General features: G+C 47.9%; 1 protein-coding gene across 1 annotated transcript in view; it reads left to right on the top strand.

Annotated features, from left to right (window-relative positions):
- The first annotated feature begins 3068 nt into the window (after positions 1-3068).
- The window catches only part of MAP2K4 (mitogen-activated protein kinase kinase 4), a 54752-nt gene continuing 41521 nt past the window's right edge, over positions 3069-16299 (top strand). Inside the window, exons 1-2 of the mRNA XM_039700795.1 lie at positions 3069-3314; positions 10124-10232. Of these exons, the coding sequence (XP_039556729.1) occupies positions 3069-3314; positions 10124-10232 (355 nt within the window). The remainder of the gene's footprint in view (positions 3315-10123; positions 10233-16299) is intronic.

Genomic DNA, 16299 nt, shown 5'->3' with positions numbered 1-16299 from the left:
GTTCCTCGATATTAGGCAAAACAGCTTCCCTCTTTATGACTCTCTGGATCTGCTACTCACCCCACAGCAGTCCGAGCTTCTCTTCACTGTGGCAGCTCCACCTGTAAAGAAGAGAGGCAGCAGGGATGGACCCTGCAGCCAGGCTGTGATATTGAGAGTCAGAGATTTTACTACACCTCAGCCATAGCCACCCATCACAGTGACCCATTTCATAATGGCCCTCATCCTTGTGTCCTGAATGGTCACAGATTGGTTTCGATTGGATCAAAGGTGATTAAAAGGCTCTGGGTGGGCAGGTGAAGGGATCAGGGCCTTTGGTGTGTTCCTGGCTGCAGAATCCTGACTGCAATTCCAATGGGGACATCTATAGATAAATGCACGGTTACACAGCTGATATTGCCAAAAGGGCTCTGGGTTTAGTTGCCTAAACTGGTGGATCAGGTGCCAGGAGCAGGGAAGGATGGGGCCCACCTTCCTGAGAATGGGAGCAGTCCCGTGTTCCCTGATTGACCAACTTTAGAGAACACATTTCTGAAGCAAAGGCAAACCCATCCCTGGGATTGTTTTTGCTCAAGGACATGGGTGCACCAGGTAAGTAATGCAGAAGGACAGGGAAACATGATATGTACCTCAAGGAGATTTGATTTCTGGATGAGAGCAGTCTGTAATGTTGAATTTCATATGTCATATTGGTTGTTCAATGACAATGCCACTGTATGTCATAGCTACCCTGAACAGTGAGTATGGACTGCTCCAGATACACCAGCCATGGACTAACTGAACTCAGCAGATTCATCTTGGTGAGGATGGCCATGACTACTGAAATAATAGCTCTGCTTGTGTAGAGTTATATGAATATATATGTATATAACATAGTTGGGAAGTATAAGATCTGGGCATGATGTAAACGGTACAGAATAAGGGGTGGATGATGTCCTGGCTGCAGAGAGAAGAGCACATCAGGAAAAATGCAGACAAACCACTCTCACATCCTGGTGTGGCACAATGTTTTAGGAATAAAGTGAAAAGTAACAGATGTCACCTATGTGGACTTTAGGAACGTTTTTAATATTGGCTGTCCTGACCCCTTCTTAAGAAGATATAAGGGCATGGTGAGTGTAAAACTGGTGAGATCATTGTACCACAAGTTCTAATTATCAGTGTTTGTAAAAATGGAAGGATATATTCAGAGGATTTTTGCAGGGGTCCATTCTGATGCCAGATCTTTTTAATTACTTCAGTTAACAGCCTGGATGATTAACACCCATGACTGCCTTATTAAAACTGCTAATTGCTCCAGACTGTTGAGGACAGCAAAGACAACGGGATTCAGCACTAGATGGAAAAATGGCCTGCATTCTACATGGCAATATTCAACACGTGCAACTTCCAGCATTACTTTTATGAGCAGCAAGCAACACACATTGAGGTGAGGAAACTGGGTGGATGCAGTTTTCAAAAAAAGAACCTCAGCAATCCAAAAAACACTCCCCTCCCAAAAGAAGAGTCTACAGTGTAATGGAGAGCAAACTGAAAACCAGCAATGGAAAAGGCAAACACCATCCTGGAGCATGTGAGCTGTAGCCTCAAAGGCAAGCTGGCATAGTATGCCTAGCTAAGGATGCTGTACTTCAAAAAATGCAGATGGACAGAGAAAAAAATCAAAGGAGGTCAATGAGGGTGCTGGGAGGCATAGGAAACATGAAGAAAGGCTGAAGGAAATGAATTGATGTAATGTGTAGAAGAGAAAGCTGAGGCAAGGACAAGCAGGGGAACATTGCAGTTCATCATTGCACATCAAGTGCCCAGGGGGTCATTTTGAAGAAGGCTATGGCCATAGTGAACAGGGCAGGATGTAAAGGATTTGAAATTTTAAGAAGCCCCTGGAGTTAGGCTTTTGGATCATGTTAGGATGTGTGCCAGAACAGATTGCTAGGGAATGGCACAATCCCCATCACTGGAGGTCTTTAAGGAAAGGTTTCACAAACAAGTCAGAACAGATATTGTTGATCCTCCTAGATTTGCAGTGAGGGAAAAGTATGACTTTAGCTAATTGTAAGCAAACACATGTAGGTGGCACACAGCAGAAGTGGAAGTTAGTGTTTGCCAGTAGGCACTAGGTTTGTGCATCAAAGTCTGCAAGGTGCCAGCCCTGGCCCTGCCCTCAGGGGTTAATGCAGAAGAGAAGGCTTAAGCAAAACAGGGAAGAGAAAGGAAAGATATGGAACTAGGGAAGGGAATGTTTATTGTGTCAGGACTCAGCACAAAGGGTGATGGTTTGCAGTTCGTGGAGGCACTTCCAGTGTGTGTTCAGGGCTGTATTATCACCTCCGTGGTAACCTGGGCAATGGAGCAGCAGGGAAAGAGTCCTCGTACTTCTAATACATGGGATGTCCAGCTCTTTCCTCAGCCCATCTCCATTCAGAAAAAGCGTCAGTATTGTTTGTACTACAAAGATGAGGACACAAGGCCTCCTGTAGGTGAAGGGACTCCCCTGTGTCATGAAGCAGGCTGGAGAGGGACCACAGTGAAATCGGGGCAACAATTTCACTGCTCTAATTCACAGCTTGTGCTGCCCCTTTGAATAGGAGCGTGGGTTTGCCGGACTTAGGAGGAATGGTCTGAAACCATGTGCTGGCATGAACAGCAGTGACCAAGAGAAGAAAGAGAATGAGGGGGAGACTGATGATGGCAGGAAGAGGCTGGGTGTCCGGCAAAGCACAGCAAGGAGTTGTGCCCTGTGGTCCCGAGGGAGTGGGGAGAAGTTCGCGAGGGGAGAAGCCCTAACCCTAGGGTGAAGATGAGAAATGCTACAAAGCTGCGGGCCCCCGAGGGGATGCGGACAGCACAGATGTCGGGGCGCGGCGCGGGGTCCCCTGCGGGCGGTGCCCCCCGGCCCGGGGCAGCAGCAGCGGCCCCGCAGCGCAGCGGTGCCGCAGGCGCGGGGCCCCGGCGGGGAGGGGTTTCGCGGCCCCAGCCGGGGGCGGACGGGCGGCGGGGCCGTGTGTCCTGCCCTGCCGGGGAGGGCCCTGCGCAGCGCCGCCGCCGCTGCTCCCGCTCCGCGCACAATGGCGACTCCCAGCCCCAGCGGCGGCTCCGGGGGGAGCGGGAGCGGGCCCGGCCCGGGGGAGCGCGGGGCCTGCCCGGAGCTCGGCCCCGGCCGCCGGGACAAAGGCCGGGCTGGACGCGGCTCCGGCCTCTCCCGGCCGGGAGCGGTTCTGCGGGCGCTCCGGGTGACCGCGGCAGGCCGCGGCTGCAGCAGCATCCCTGGGGCGGCCGGAGCCGAGCGCGGCCGTGCCCGCAGGAGCCCCGCGGTGCGGCCGGGCCCCGGCCGGAGCCTCCGCCGTGTGCTTTCCTCAAGGCAAACGCTCAAGTAAAATCGGTTCAGCGCGAAGTTGCCGTTCAGTTTCATTCAGTTTCATTCAGTTTCATTCCGTTCCGATGGAAATTTACAGTGCTGCAGCGGGTCGTGTTGGTTTCCACCGGCACTTGTTGATGGTTGATCAGCCTTGCAAAAACGGGATATTTGTTTTTCAGAAAGGCCTCAGCAAACCCTTTGAGTTTCTCATTTAAAGTTAGAGCACTGAAATCCACTCTCTGCTTGAAAAAGATTATAGGCCTTATTAGGATGAGGAGGCACAGTGCTACTTTGTTTGTTTCTTTAAATTAAATACAGGGATTGTAATATTAAAGAAGCAGTTTACCCTGTTTTGGGACCAGGAAAAAGGAAAGGTTGCTCTCTCTGTGACAGAAGTGCGGGTGCTGTTGTGAAATAATGTTTGTCACTGTTATTTGCCATATTCTTTGTTGGTCCTGGTATGGACTATGCTGAGACTGGTGGGGACTTGTTTGGGCAGAGAACTGATGGTTAAACTGAAGAGCTTGGTATATTTGGAGTCAAAAGGTGAATTTTGGCTCCTAGCTTCCCCTACATGAAGGATTTGGTACCTTTTGGGCCTTGTCAAGGTAGTATTATCCATCTTTCAAAAAGCAGCATCCCTGACTTTGTGCATTAAATGCATGGATTAAAAACTTTACCATGATATGCCAAAAGAATTGTAATTTAATAATAGCAAGCCTTGTTCTTGTAGTCAAAGTAAAACCCTCAATGTTGCCCATTGTATTTCCACCTGACCTGTTTCTCATATTTGAGTCGTTCCTCTGAATCACCTGGATGTTCCAAGGCTTGGTTTTGCACCCTGCACCTGTGATGCCCTGTGAGCTTGTGGTGATGCAGCATCTGCATGCTGTGTCCAGTGGAGGAAGGGCACCTGGTCCTGCTGTAGCTGGTTAAGGTGGCTGTTTAAATGTGGATTGAGGGCTTGTGTGGTGGTGCCCAAGTGCTGGTGGTTTTCCCCAAGGTACAGGTGAGTGTTCAGGTGTCCCAGGAGGAGTTGTGTGTGGGATCCTGCCTGGGCTCGAGCCCAGGTTGCTGTGACTCTGATGGTTCCTGGAACATGCAAGAAACTGTCCCAGGAGGAGCTGTGCTGCCACAGCACCTGGGTGGGATGGGAAGGGGCTGGACGTGGCTGCAGGTGCTGTGCAGGCTGCTGGGGCAGCTCGGGCTGCTCTCCAAGATGCACAGTGCCCTTGCCCACAACACGAGTTCCTGCTGATGCCAGGGCAAGCTGAGCTGAACAAAGAAAACCGCACAAAAGTGTCAAGCGTTCCACAGTTGGGAAGATCAGCTTGTGCTTGTGCTCCTGGGCAGGCAGTGGAGCAAGGGAGGTGCAGGAATGCATTGGTGGGTGGGGAGGAGAGCAGGTAGGACTCGATTTAATTGGCTTAAACAGCATGACAATGTTGAGCAGGGAAGTCATTAAGCTGGAAACAAGTAATTATATTTAAAAAAAAAAAAAAAGTTTTGCTCAGTTAATTTTCAGCCACAAACACTCTGACCTGGCTTGTGCAACTGCTTCTGCGAAGGAGGTGGGAGTGGGAGAGGGTGGAACTCCCGTGCCAAAGGGCTGTGACAGTGCTCCCCTGGGCAGCAGTCTGTTGCTTTTGGAGGCCCTGCCCAGAGGCCATGTGCTTGGGCAAGCTCGCCTGAGGTGAGAGTCCCTTGCAGGAGGTTTCTGTGTTGGTGTCAAGGCTGGCAGTCTTGAGTGTCAGCTGTCAGGGCATTCGTCAGGGCCTGAGGGTAGGGAAGCGTTGTGAGGATGGTGGTACAGGGGAGAATTGATGCCTATCACATTGATGTCCGGAGCAAGGGCAGCAGATCCAGAAGGCCTCTGCAGGCCGCCCAGTTTTGGTTTTAATTCTGTATCCTACACCATTTTTGATGCACACAGGCTAAAGTCCTCCAGGTGACAATGCAGAAGTGAAGGGACACTGCCCTGTCCTGGTGCTGGGCTCACTGTGCAGCCATGGCTCTCAAGCCTGGTGATCAAGCAAGGGGTTGTTTCAGGCCTTATTATTATTCACCCTTTTTCTGCATGCCCCAGCTTCACTCTCAGGTCTTCTCTTGGCTACCTGGATCAGCTGCCCATGCCTAAGGACCTGGAGCTTCGTTTCTTCCCAAAGAGTCTCCTGGCCACTGCAATTCATGGTGCTCTGTTCAAGGCACAGCTTGGAGACAAAGGAGAGCTGGAATTCTGAGTATTAAAATAGATCCTATTCAGTAATTTTTTAAAATGTCTGTTGCATGCACACTAAATGAAGTCTGTCCAGATGCTGGTGACTGGCAGTGTGAAGAGTTGTCGTTCTTATTTATGTGTAATGTTAAAGTTCAGGAACAGTCCTGAGTATTTAGTGTCCTGGATGTTTTGTGTGGGAAGTAGGATACCTTTGACAGTGCTTTAAGGAAAAAACAGCACCCAAACTGTAATTGGAGCAATTTCGTGTTTCTCTCATTGCCAAAATTAGTAATAGTCATTACTGCTAACATTACTCAGAAAGTGATAATTTGAAGAAAGGTGGTATGAAATCTAGAAATGTAGTTTATTCCAAGGCATAGGGAGAATTTTGATTCTAATTAAAACCTGTGGAGTCACTCATCCTAGCTACAGTGCCAAAGAGGAACTGGAACCACTTGTCACCGATGGTTATGGAATCAGCTCAGCTGCATTGGGCACTCAGGAAGACTTGGAGGCAACTGGGACTTCTCCAAATACTCACTGCCTGGTGTGCTCTGGTGTCTCTATAAAAGCAAAGCAGAGCTACTGCCTGTGTCTTCTCAGAGTGTACATCACACCTCAGATGTGTTGGGTGGGAATTCCTGACCTGTTCAGCCAGAATTTGGGATTCTCATTTCCCTTCATGTGTGTGTGGTCCTGTTTGCTCCCTTACTGATGTCTTTGCCCTCTTCAGTCGACTCCAGCCATTTCAGCAGAAAATCAGAGGAGGTCTGTCTCTGGTGAGAGAGTCCTTTGTGGGTATGAGGCACGGAGGTTGTTAAGAGGTGTCTGAGTGCGTGAGGAGATGAACTAGAGTCCCTCTCTTACCCTTGGGTGCCATTCATGACATCAGTGGCTTATTGAAGTTGGGTGATCAGTTCCTATTTACAAGGAAAATCTGTCCTATACCTTTCTCTTTCTGGCAGAAAAGAGCTGCTGGGAGGCTTTTTGAGTTCAGGAATTGTTCATATTTGTGATGGACTTTGCCGGTCACGGTGAATTTGGTGTGGGTGTGTGATGTACACTGTGTCAGTGGAGTGATCGTGGCTCCTGCACACAGCAGGCAGAAGCAGAATATTGCTTGAAACCATTTGTGGGCTCACTGCAGCCGGACTGATCCTCAGTGTGGGAATTCTGTAAGAGATGCCATGGTTCCCGTGCCCTCCTCTGCTGCTTGCTGCCTTGGTGAGTGCATGGGGTGACTGGAGCTCTTCCCCTCCTCACTCTTGCCCTCGGTGGAATTACCAAACCATGTGTGTGAGCAGACAGCACTGATGCAGGCTGACTCTGGCAGATCGATGGGTGTACGTCTACTTGGACATATTTGCATTCATTAAGAGCAATAAAAGTTGTGTGGTGAGGAAATCAGTGTATTTCAGTTCATTTCTGCCCCCAGTTTATTCCTGTATGGGCATTATGGCCACGTGTGCTTTGTGTTTGAGTCTTGGCATAAGCTTGTGTGTGTAGGGTTGTGTTGGTATGTGGGCATATGGTTTTGCATTTTGTCTTTCTATTTTGTTTCACTTTAATCAACTGATAGTTTTGAGATGTCTGTTTTCCTGGTAAAGGGGCAGCCCAAAAGTACTAGTTAGTCTCCCCAGATGCTGGGAGAGCTTTTCAGTTATTTTATGTTTATTTGGGGAAGCCAGGAGGTGTGGAAGTCACACTGTTGCCCATCAAAATGAGAGTTATCCTGCAAGAGAAAGATGAGTTTTGTGAGGAAGCAGAAAAAGCCAAAAATGTGTGCTTTCCAAACGTCATGTTGTTGGGGAGTTCCCGAAATTAAATTTGTATGTATGCAGTGAAGCACTGATTACAGGAATCTTGTGTAACCATATCAAGTTCTGCGTGTATCAAACACACATAAACAGCTTTTTAGCATCATGCAGCTTTGAAGTTGGATGTCTTCTGTTGGATTTAGGTTTGATAAGATTTTATGTGAGAGAAAATGTGGAGTTCTGCTTCGTGGTGGAGGAAGCAGGCTACCTGTTGTAGCCTTTGGAGGCTGAAAAGGAAAACTGTGAGGGGAAGAAGCTGTGCAGGGTGTTTGTGTAGTGCTCTGCCCTGTGGGTAGGAACTGGCAGGAAATATCCACCTCCAGGCTCCACTGAAGTTATGTTTATAAAGAAGGTATAAAAATCTCTGAATGGATGTGATTCTTCTGGCATCCTCTGAAAGGCTGGAGGGCGCTGATCTGGGCAGCGTTGGAGAGGTGCTGGTGATGTTCCCTGCTCTCATGTACCTCATTTAAAATGGGCTTCATTGCATTTAAACGCCTCCTTAGATGTGCATGTGTGTCTTGCTCTTCTGCCTTGTACTCAGACAGCAGCATCCACTCAGGAAGGTGGGGATTGCAATGCTACAGCAGCAGGCTGAGGAAAACCTGCCTGATACTGGCAGGTGAGTCTTTTCACTGTGGTTTGAGAGGTATCACCTTGGGATATTGGCTTCTTCATGGATATTCTGGTAAATATGGACTATTTTTATTATTTTACAATGTTGTCTGCTGGCTTTGGAGAGATGAACAAATGGTTTTGGGATTCATTTGTTGATCCTGGTCATTTATGGTGGCTGGGCTGTAACATCTCTTCTGCAATGAGAAACTGAATCCCTCCAATGACACTCATTCAAAAGAATCTTTGTCTTTAGGTCTATTTGCGTAGGAGTTATTGCATGTTAAAGATCAGGTTAGTTGATTTCTGGTTTTTGGTTCTCCCTGTGCAGTTCTGCTGCTGCTCCCTTGGCCAATGCCTTCAGTAATGTGAATCTTGCACTGTGTTATTCCAGGCTGCTGGTGTTCCCTGCAAAGGGCTTTTGTCTGTCTTCTGGGTACTCAGGTTTCTTTTCATGCTGTGGATTTGTTTGATTTGTGAGCAATGGGTAAATGACAGTGCAGTGCTTGTTGAGCATGGTAAAATGTCTTTCAAAAAGGTGTGTTACTGTAGCTGATTTACTAAATGTGCAGTAGTTACTCATGGTAAATCCCTGGAGAGAGACACTTCACCTGTTTCTTCAGTTCAGCTCATAGATAACTTGAATACTGTGTCTCTGCTAGGCTGAGAATGGAGCAGCTATTGCATGTTCCTTGTCCTTCTGGTTTGGAGGATGTCTGGAACGTGAGTTGAGGCTCATCCCTTGCAGCTGGCACAGACTTGGCTGTCAAAATATTGAAATACTTGATTATCAAAATCAGTGAGAAGGAAAGTGCTCCGAGTTATCCTGAAGGTGCCCAGGGGTTAAGCCATTGTTCATGAAGTGTGAAATGCAGGGACAGTGGGTTTCATCTCGTTCTCCTGGGACAGGATTGCAGGGAGGATTTGTGCAGCCTTGGAGCTTTGGTTTTTACTTGTGGTTATGTTGTCTGAGCAAGACAAAATAATTTTTGCTGTGACTCTGCACCATTTTCTACCCCCACCCACCCCTTTGTACTGCTGCTGAGTTGTTGCACAAGTTATTTCAGTTACAGGTCTCCTGCTGAGGTGTGCTAGGTGGATTTATGTAAACTGTATATGAGATGCTTGGAAAACTGCCACTGCAGGTGACACCTCATGTGGCAGCCTGTCGAAGGGGTGCTCCTGTGCTGCCAGCATTGAACTGATTGCAAGAGCTGGAATGGATGGGCCTTTTATATACATGTACCTTTAACCTACACAGCCCATCTGTTTGTTCACCTTGTAGGCATTTCCCATGTTGGACCATGTTTGTCCCCTTGCCTCATGAGTGGTCCCAGCTCAGGACCTGTTTACCCTCTTTGGAATTGTGTCTGAGTGAATTGGTCTTTTTCCTGAGACCCTGAAGCTGAAGGGAAGGATAGACTGCAGGGAGATTTGCAGTAGGAGAGACTTGAACTAATTCCTGTCATTTAATACAGTAAACTAGGAGCACCCAGAGGACAGTAGGGATGTATTTTAAACCAAAGTACGTAAAAAATGACTGATAAACTTTGGCAGCCAAATACATTTGGAAATAATAAGGAGGGAAAGGAGAGTTGGAAACTTGCTCTGCCTCAGCAGTGAAGCTTTGTTAGCCTGAACATTTGTGTTTTGGAGCTGGTGTTCTGGACAGTCTGTGGTGCTGACTTTGGTTCTAAACTTCTCATTCCACTTTTATTTTATGTTACATTAGTCTGGTTCTTATGGTCATCTGCAATCTTACTGGGTTTGCTTTTGTTTGAGGGGAAGCTTTAGATCTTGAAGCTCCCCATGATGTGCATTTCCTGGTGCTTAGGTGGCTGTTTCTTCAAGATGAGTCCTGCAGTTCGTGCAGGTGTAACATGTCTGTGTCTCCTCGTGGTTAGGTGGAAAGGTGCAAACATGATTTTTGTCAGATGTCATAGGTTTGTTTAAGCACAGTCCCAGTGGAGCTCTCTGCAGCCCTGTTGGATGCCTGCTCCATGCCTGCACAGATCCCTTGCGGGGCATGTGAGGTATCATTGGCCTGGATTTGCATCAGGAGTATCATGTGATGCTGCAGAGCATCTTCCAAAATGTGTGACCTTGACACCTCAGGCTGTACGCTCGGTGGTGAGATCTCTGCTATTGCTGTTAGTGAGGAAACACAACACAACACGGTGTTGCCAAGTACCACTGCCCATCTCCCTCCTGTTTCTCCTCTCAGGTGAGCTCACCTGCTGTGCACACGGGTGGTACAGTGACAGCATTTAGTGGGTATGAGCATCAAGGGAGATGGGAGTTGGTGTATTGCACAAATTGTTTATTTATTAGCTGCTAAATTGAGTTCCTCTTTTACAAATCAAAGCCTGGGTGTTTGCCCTTTACTGGAGGCAGGGCGAGCCCTCCAGGAAGCAGACAGCTCTGCTGGTCCTGGAGCAAACAAAGAGTCCAAGCGCCAGGAATTAGTCTGTGTTTTGAATAATTTATCTGATCTTTCTGAGGTGCTTCGGGAGATGCCCTGTGGTGTAAGGAGGACAGCTGTTGGGAGCAGACAGCTGAGCTGAATGGGAGTTTATCCTTTATCCGTTTTTGTCTGGGCTTATTTTTTTTTATCTGTGGACCAGAAGGGTTGTGTGGTTTGCTTTGGACCTAATTCTCTGGAAGTGGTTCTCTGAAGTGAATTAGCTATCACTTTGCTTTTGGACCAGAAAGCAAAGTGTTTGTACTTTGAAGAGGTTTGTGGACAGAGATAAAACAGTTTCCTTTAAAAACATATGGCTGTGTTGTTTGACCTGGGAGGGGTTGTGGACTAAGATGAAAGCAGTGCGTTTGGAAATCTCTTCTGGGGAGCAGTGGGACCATGTCCGAGTTTTCCTGTAGAGACCAGTTCCTCTCCTGAACACTCAGTTCAGGACTTGGCCTCATGCCAGACTCTGGAAACCTCATCCTACCTTTGCTATCCTCTTTTCCCTTGCCCCACTCAGAAACCTGCATGGCAGAAAGGAAGGGGAAGGATGGTCAGAACGGCTTTATGCAGTGCTGGCCGGGAGCTGAGGAGATGTTCTTCAAGGTCCTTTTGCCTTGGGGTAGCTGCAACAATCAGTGTGTGGAAAGTGGGCTATTTGCATGTCAGCTTTTAGAGCTGGTTTCCTTCGTGACTGAGGAAGAGGTCAGCTTTCTGGTCTGATGCAGCCCAGCTGTTGTCGCTAGAAAGTGTGACACTAAGGTGTAAGTTAGTATACAAGTTTACACAGAGGAGTTGTGAATGAGCTCAGACTTCTGTTGGAAGAAGAAAGGGTTGGATGTAAAGGTTTAGATATATGCTGTTTTAGGCAGCAGCTTGGCAATTGAGTTCTTTCTGCACTGGAGCCACATGTTGTGGAGTATCTGAACAAGCCTGCCAGCATTCTCCTGAAATGCAAAATCTATTTTAAAATATATTTCTAATTAATGTATTTATTTTTTAGAAGAACTGGAGTAATAGCCTGGAGCTTATCTGCCCAGCTGGTTATGCCACAGTCATAAATAGCCAGATAGGCTTTTTACGGGTTAAGTTTTGCCTCTGTGTATCAGTGCTAGGTGTCCATGGGGCTAAGAACAAAAATTTACTCTCTGACCTGTTTCTGTGGTTTCATCCCTGCTGATCCTGCTGATGAGGACTGCAGCTGAGCAGATGGGAGAAGGATCTTGTCAGCAAGTGTGGAAGTGGCAAAGATTGAGACAGGAGTGGTGGGAGCTGGTGTCCAAGGCCCATGGGTGTCTGTCTGGAGGATGGTGTGGGAGGGCTTAGCTGGCTTCCCCATCAGGGCCATCATTTGGAATCTTCTGTGAGTTGAAGAAATTCCCACTCTGATTTGTCAGTGTGGCTGCTTTTTTCCTGCCCTACAAAAATACGGGAAATGAAGAATGTGTGAATGCACGGTTAATTTCAATGAAGCCCTGCAATGTTTCTAGGTCTGGTAATTTGCTTTAATATAGACAGGCTGACTTGAATGGGAGCCTGGAACTGAACTGGCAGCAGGAGCCCTGCTCCACCATCAGCTGCCAAAAGTCTGAGTGGCACCCTGCCCCATACCAGGGCACTGTGCTGCTCTCACAGCACCTGGGACACAGTCCAGGAGCCACTTGTCCACAGTGTTGTTTCCACGTAGTAAATAGCAGCTTTCTGGGAAGGTTTGTGTAGGGTTTCCCTCCAGAGCTGAGTGATACTCTGACTTCAGCAGCAGAGCTCTGACTGCCCAGTGTTCTCAGAATAATCCTGACTAATTCTGATTATTATGGATCCTGACATATCCTGACTCCTTGAGGCCCAAACCAAACACAGATAGTGCCCTGTGAAAACACTCTTCAGCAGCTTGATGTCCTTGTTGTTGAGCAGTGCAGAAATGGAGGGTTAATAAGACTGGGGTCATCATCTTCCTGTCCCTTCAGGCATTGTGTTCAAGAGTTTTGGGTTTAGCAGCCAGCACAGGTCGCTCCATGGCAGCTGGGCTGGTGAAGGGGAAGTTTGGGTCATCTTCATCCAAGCTGCCAGGAGTTGCTGCTGCTTTACTGCCCAGCAGGAGCATTGACTCATGCCAGGAGGAAATTGTCTGCTCTTCCAACCTTGATGATTCAATCCCAAGTATTGCAGTTGTTTTAGATGACTGTGGGTTTCATATGATCTGGTCCATGTTAGGACTCAAAGAAATGCAAAAACCTTTGGAAATGTCTTTGAAAAGAGAAAAATAATGACATATAGCAACCCAGTGGAAGAACTGTGTCTGCACTGCATGGGCACACACATTCTGCTGGGACCAGCCAGAGCCCAGCTAATGCCCTTATCCCCTGCTAAGGGAACTGGCAAGCTGGGTGCACAGGGATTCCTATGACAAGTTTAATATTTTGTCTCCACTGGTTACCCCTTTCTACCTCATGCATAAGCATATCAGACTCCTCCTTAAAAACAGGAGTCTTGGCATTCAGTAGAGATTTTCAGTCATTAGCTGATAATATTCTCTCTGTTGCCACACCTTGGTGATTTCATGGCACCTGTGTAGCTGTTGATCTGGCATCTTCAACATGCACATGCTGCTCCCCCTGTAATGCCTGTGTCTTGGAGGTGTTTTAGGGTGTGATGCTATTCCTGCCCTGGTGTGCCTTGAGCTAGGCAAGGAACCAGCCTCCTCTCCCCTCTCCAGCATGTGGGTGCTCTGTTCCCACTGATGGGATGTTTTTTGTGATATCTTTGGAGTTCATATTGTCTCTGGGGTTTGTTGATGGTCTTGTATGGAGCAGAAAACATGGGCAGCAAGGCCAGGTTGATATATCTCAGCTTCCCCTCTTCTCAGATGCCTCTGAGGCAGCAGCACGAGGAGCAGAGTGAAGCTGTGCTGGAGCCACAAGCAGAGATGACACAATGTCATGCAGCAAAAGCTTGGGAGCCCTGCTGTAGTGCAGAAGTTGAGCATCATAAACCATTGAGGGTCACTTTGCTCTGTGGTGGGCATGGGGCAGCAGGCTGGCTCTGGTCACAGGCCACCCACACATGGCTGCAAAGGTGGAAAACTTCTTTGTGGTGTAGGGACACCTTGCAGGAGCCAGGAGGGGACTCCTGGTGCTGTTGTGTGGGATAGTCAGTTTGCCTGCAGGGCTGGTGCACACATTCCTTCTCCTGGAAGCTTGGAGGGAGAAGGAGTTAATGGGGACAAGGGCAAGGAAAGAAGATAGCTGGATCTGAGTTGGGGCTACTGGCTGATATTTTTGCAGCAGTCTTCTGTTACCCAGCGTGAGACCGCGGGGATTAGCTGGGCAGACTCTCAGGCTCCTTCCGGGCTCAGGGCCCGCCCGCCCTCTGCACACCAGTGGAGCTTTTTTACACAGCCTTTCAAAATCCACTGCACTTGGGGAATTTTTATGGAGAGATTTTACGGTGCTTATTTCTTTAGCAGCGAAATTTTGTGTTTGCCCCTGGTTGTTTACTCTAGTAAAAGGGTAAACAGCAAGGTTGCTGTTTCCTGAGAGTGCAGTGGTGCTAAATTCCTCATGCACATTGCTGTAGTGCCTGCATCCCAGAGCCTGCTGGATCACACCTGCCTCTTCCAAGTGCTGGTGGCTTGGGTCCTTGTCACTGCTCAGACTGGGAGCTTTGCCATGACCTGCCCCTTACATCACACAGTAGACCTGCTGTGCTTCCACTTCTTTTCCTCAAGAAGAACATCTTTAATTGGAAGGTGGGGGTTATTTTGTGCTGAGACAGAAAAGGCAGTTGCTGTTCTCTGTGCTGGAAGATCAAAGGTTTTTACTGGAGAGAGATGCTTTGCACATCCTCTGCTTGTTGTGAATGAAAGGAATGTAACACAGGTGTCTGAATTTCTCTTGTAAGCCATTGAGAAGTGGCAGGATTTGATCCCCAGCGCCCTACAGCCCTTTCATGGGAAAACAGCAGCAAGTCTCAGTTCAGGATGGCAGCTTTGCCCGAGTGAATAATTTGGCAAAACTGTGTGCTGTCAGGTGAGGCATGAGGTGTGTTGATGTTCTGCTGACCTAGATTTGGGAGACCCTGACAGTAAGCAGTCAGGGTATTAATAAATGGTGAAATGAGGGGGGAAATATGCAATGGAATTGACTTGCTGCTGGCCTGAAGGGAGCAGCTTTTAGCTTGCAGCTTCTGCTGTGCACTGGGATGCAGCTCTGCAGAGCAGCAGGATGCAGTGCTGACCTTCCCGTGGCTCAGGTCCCTGTGCCATGGCATTCCTTGCCCAGGCAGCAGCCCAAGCCATTCTCTTGTCCATGTGTTGGGCTCTTGCCTGTGCCCAGCTCTGCCTTGTCTGTGGGAAGGGCCGTTCCCAGGGTAGTTTCTTCCCATTTGTGTTTTGCTGACAAGTCTGTATAAAGAAAGTGGAAGGGTCAGGGACTCTTCTCTTTTTTTCTGTTTCTATCAGGGTTGCAAACCTCAAAACTGTTTGAAATTTATTTCCCAGACTTTGGTGTGAGGATCCCTTCCCAATGTAATGACATTTGATTAAACAGCAAGATCCCAGTCCTATGGTCAGGGCCTGTTAATAGTGTGCTGCAAGATAAACACAAAGTATAAAAAGCTCTCTTTTATTCAGTTGTAAAAACTGTAGCAATAAAAAGGCAGCAGGAGTTCCCCTGCTGTGGAAATAAAGGGTTTGTGTGTCCTTTGGGGGAGCAGAACCCTTTGAGCTGGGTGGTGGAAGGAGAGCAGAGCTCTCTACAGCAGTTTCAGTTCCTGACTGTGATCCATGTGCTGGAGCCAAGCTCTGCAGAGCCTTGGGTTTGTCCTGGCTGGGAACACTGGGGTTTTACTCATCTGGAACCACACAGAAAAGGAAAACCACAAAACCCTCAGCTTCCTGCTCTGCAGGTAACGTGATTGCAGCTCCTCATTTCTCTACTTTCACTTTCTGCAGTGTTTGCTTGCAATAGGAATGGCTGTATTAATGTCTTTATTTAAAATATTATTTGGGTTTTTTAGATCTGCTCTCTCTTCACAGATGGGACGCAAGGTCTTTGTCTAGAGTTGTATCAGCTGATGTTCATTGCTGCAGAAGTGTCTTGATGCAGATCCCTTGGCTGTTGGTTTGTAGTCAGAGCTGTTGTGTCCATCTGTGCGGTTCTTCCTTCCGGAAGAAGTTTCATTGTTGTCACACTTCAGCATTGTCTTCACTAGCAAGAAAGTGAAGATTTCTGCCACCTGAGTAAATATCCACAGCACTGTTGGGAGCAGCCAGCTGTTGGAGGCAGCTCTGTCAGTCTGCCAAGCTCCTGAAGGCAGATTGGGCACTCCCTGTGCCCAAATCCCTGGCTGACTCCAGCCTTCAGTGGAGCCCTGCGAGGGCTTTGGTACCTGCTGCCTTCACTTCCTCCAGCACAGCAGCAGAGCAGCAGCTCATTCCTGGCATTCTGTGTGTGTTGTCACTTGAATGACAGTGTTGGGCAAGAGTGCCATCACCGTGTGCCTTTCTGAAGAGGGTTTGATGCTGCCAAGCTGTTAAAGCTGAAAATTCTGTTGGAAACATCAGTCATTAGACAATGCCTGACATGTCTCAGCAGTGGGAATCAGAGGTTTCTTCCTGTGCTTGTCCTGCTAAGGGTATTGCTAATTTGTATTGAATGCTTCACGAGACAGTACAAAGCTGGAATTTTTATGAGTCCACAAGATTTTTATTTTGGTAAGAAACACATCAGTCCAAAAAGCTGGTGTTCAGAGAGCTGTGGTGTGCTGTTTAACAAAGCCTCTGAGTGTTCATTAAGTTATTTTGGTGTTGAGAAATAACTGGATTGTG

This window comes from Passer montanus, unplaced genomic scaffold (genome assembly GCF_014805655.1).
Source record: "Passer montanus isolate IOZ18808 unplaced genomic scaffold, ASM1480565v1 scaffold144, whole genome shotgun sequence".
Classification (NCBI taxonomy): Eukaryota; Metazoa; Chordata; class Aves; order Passeriformes; family Passeridae; genus Passer; species Passer montanus.
This window is presented reverse-complemented; position numbering and strand designations above follow the sequence as displayed.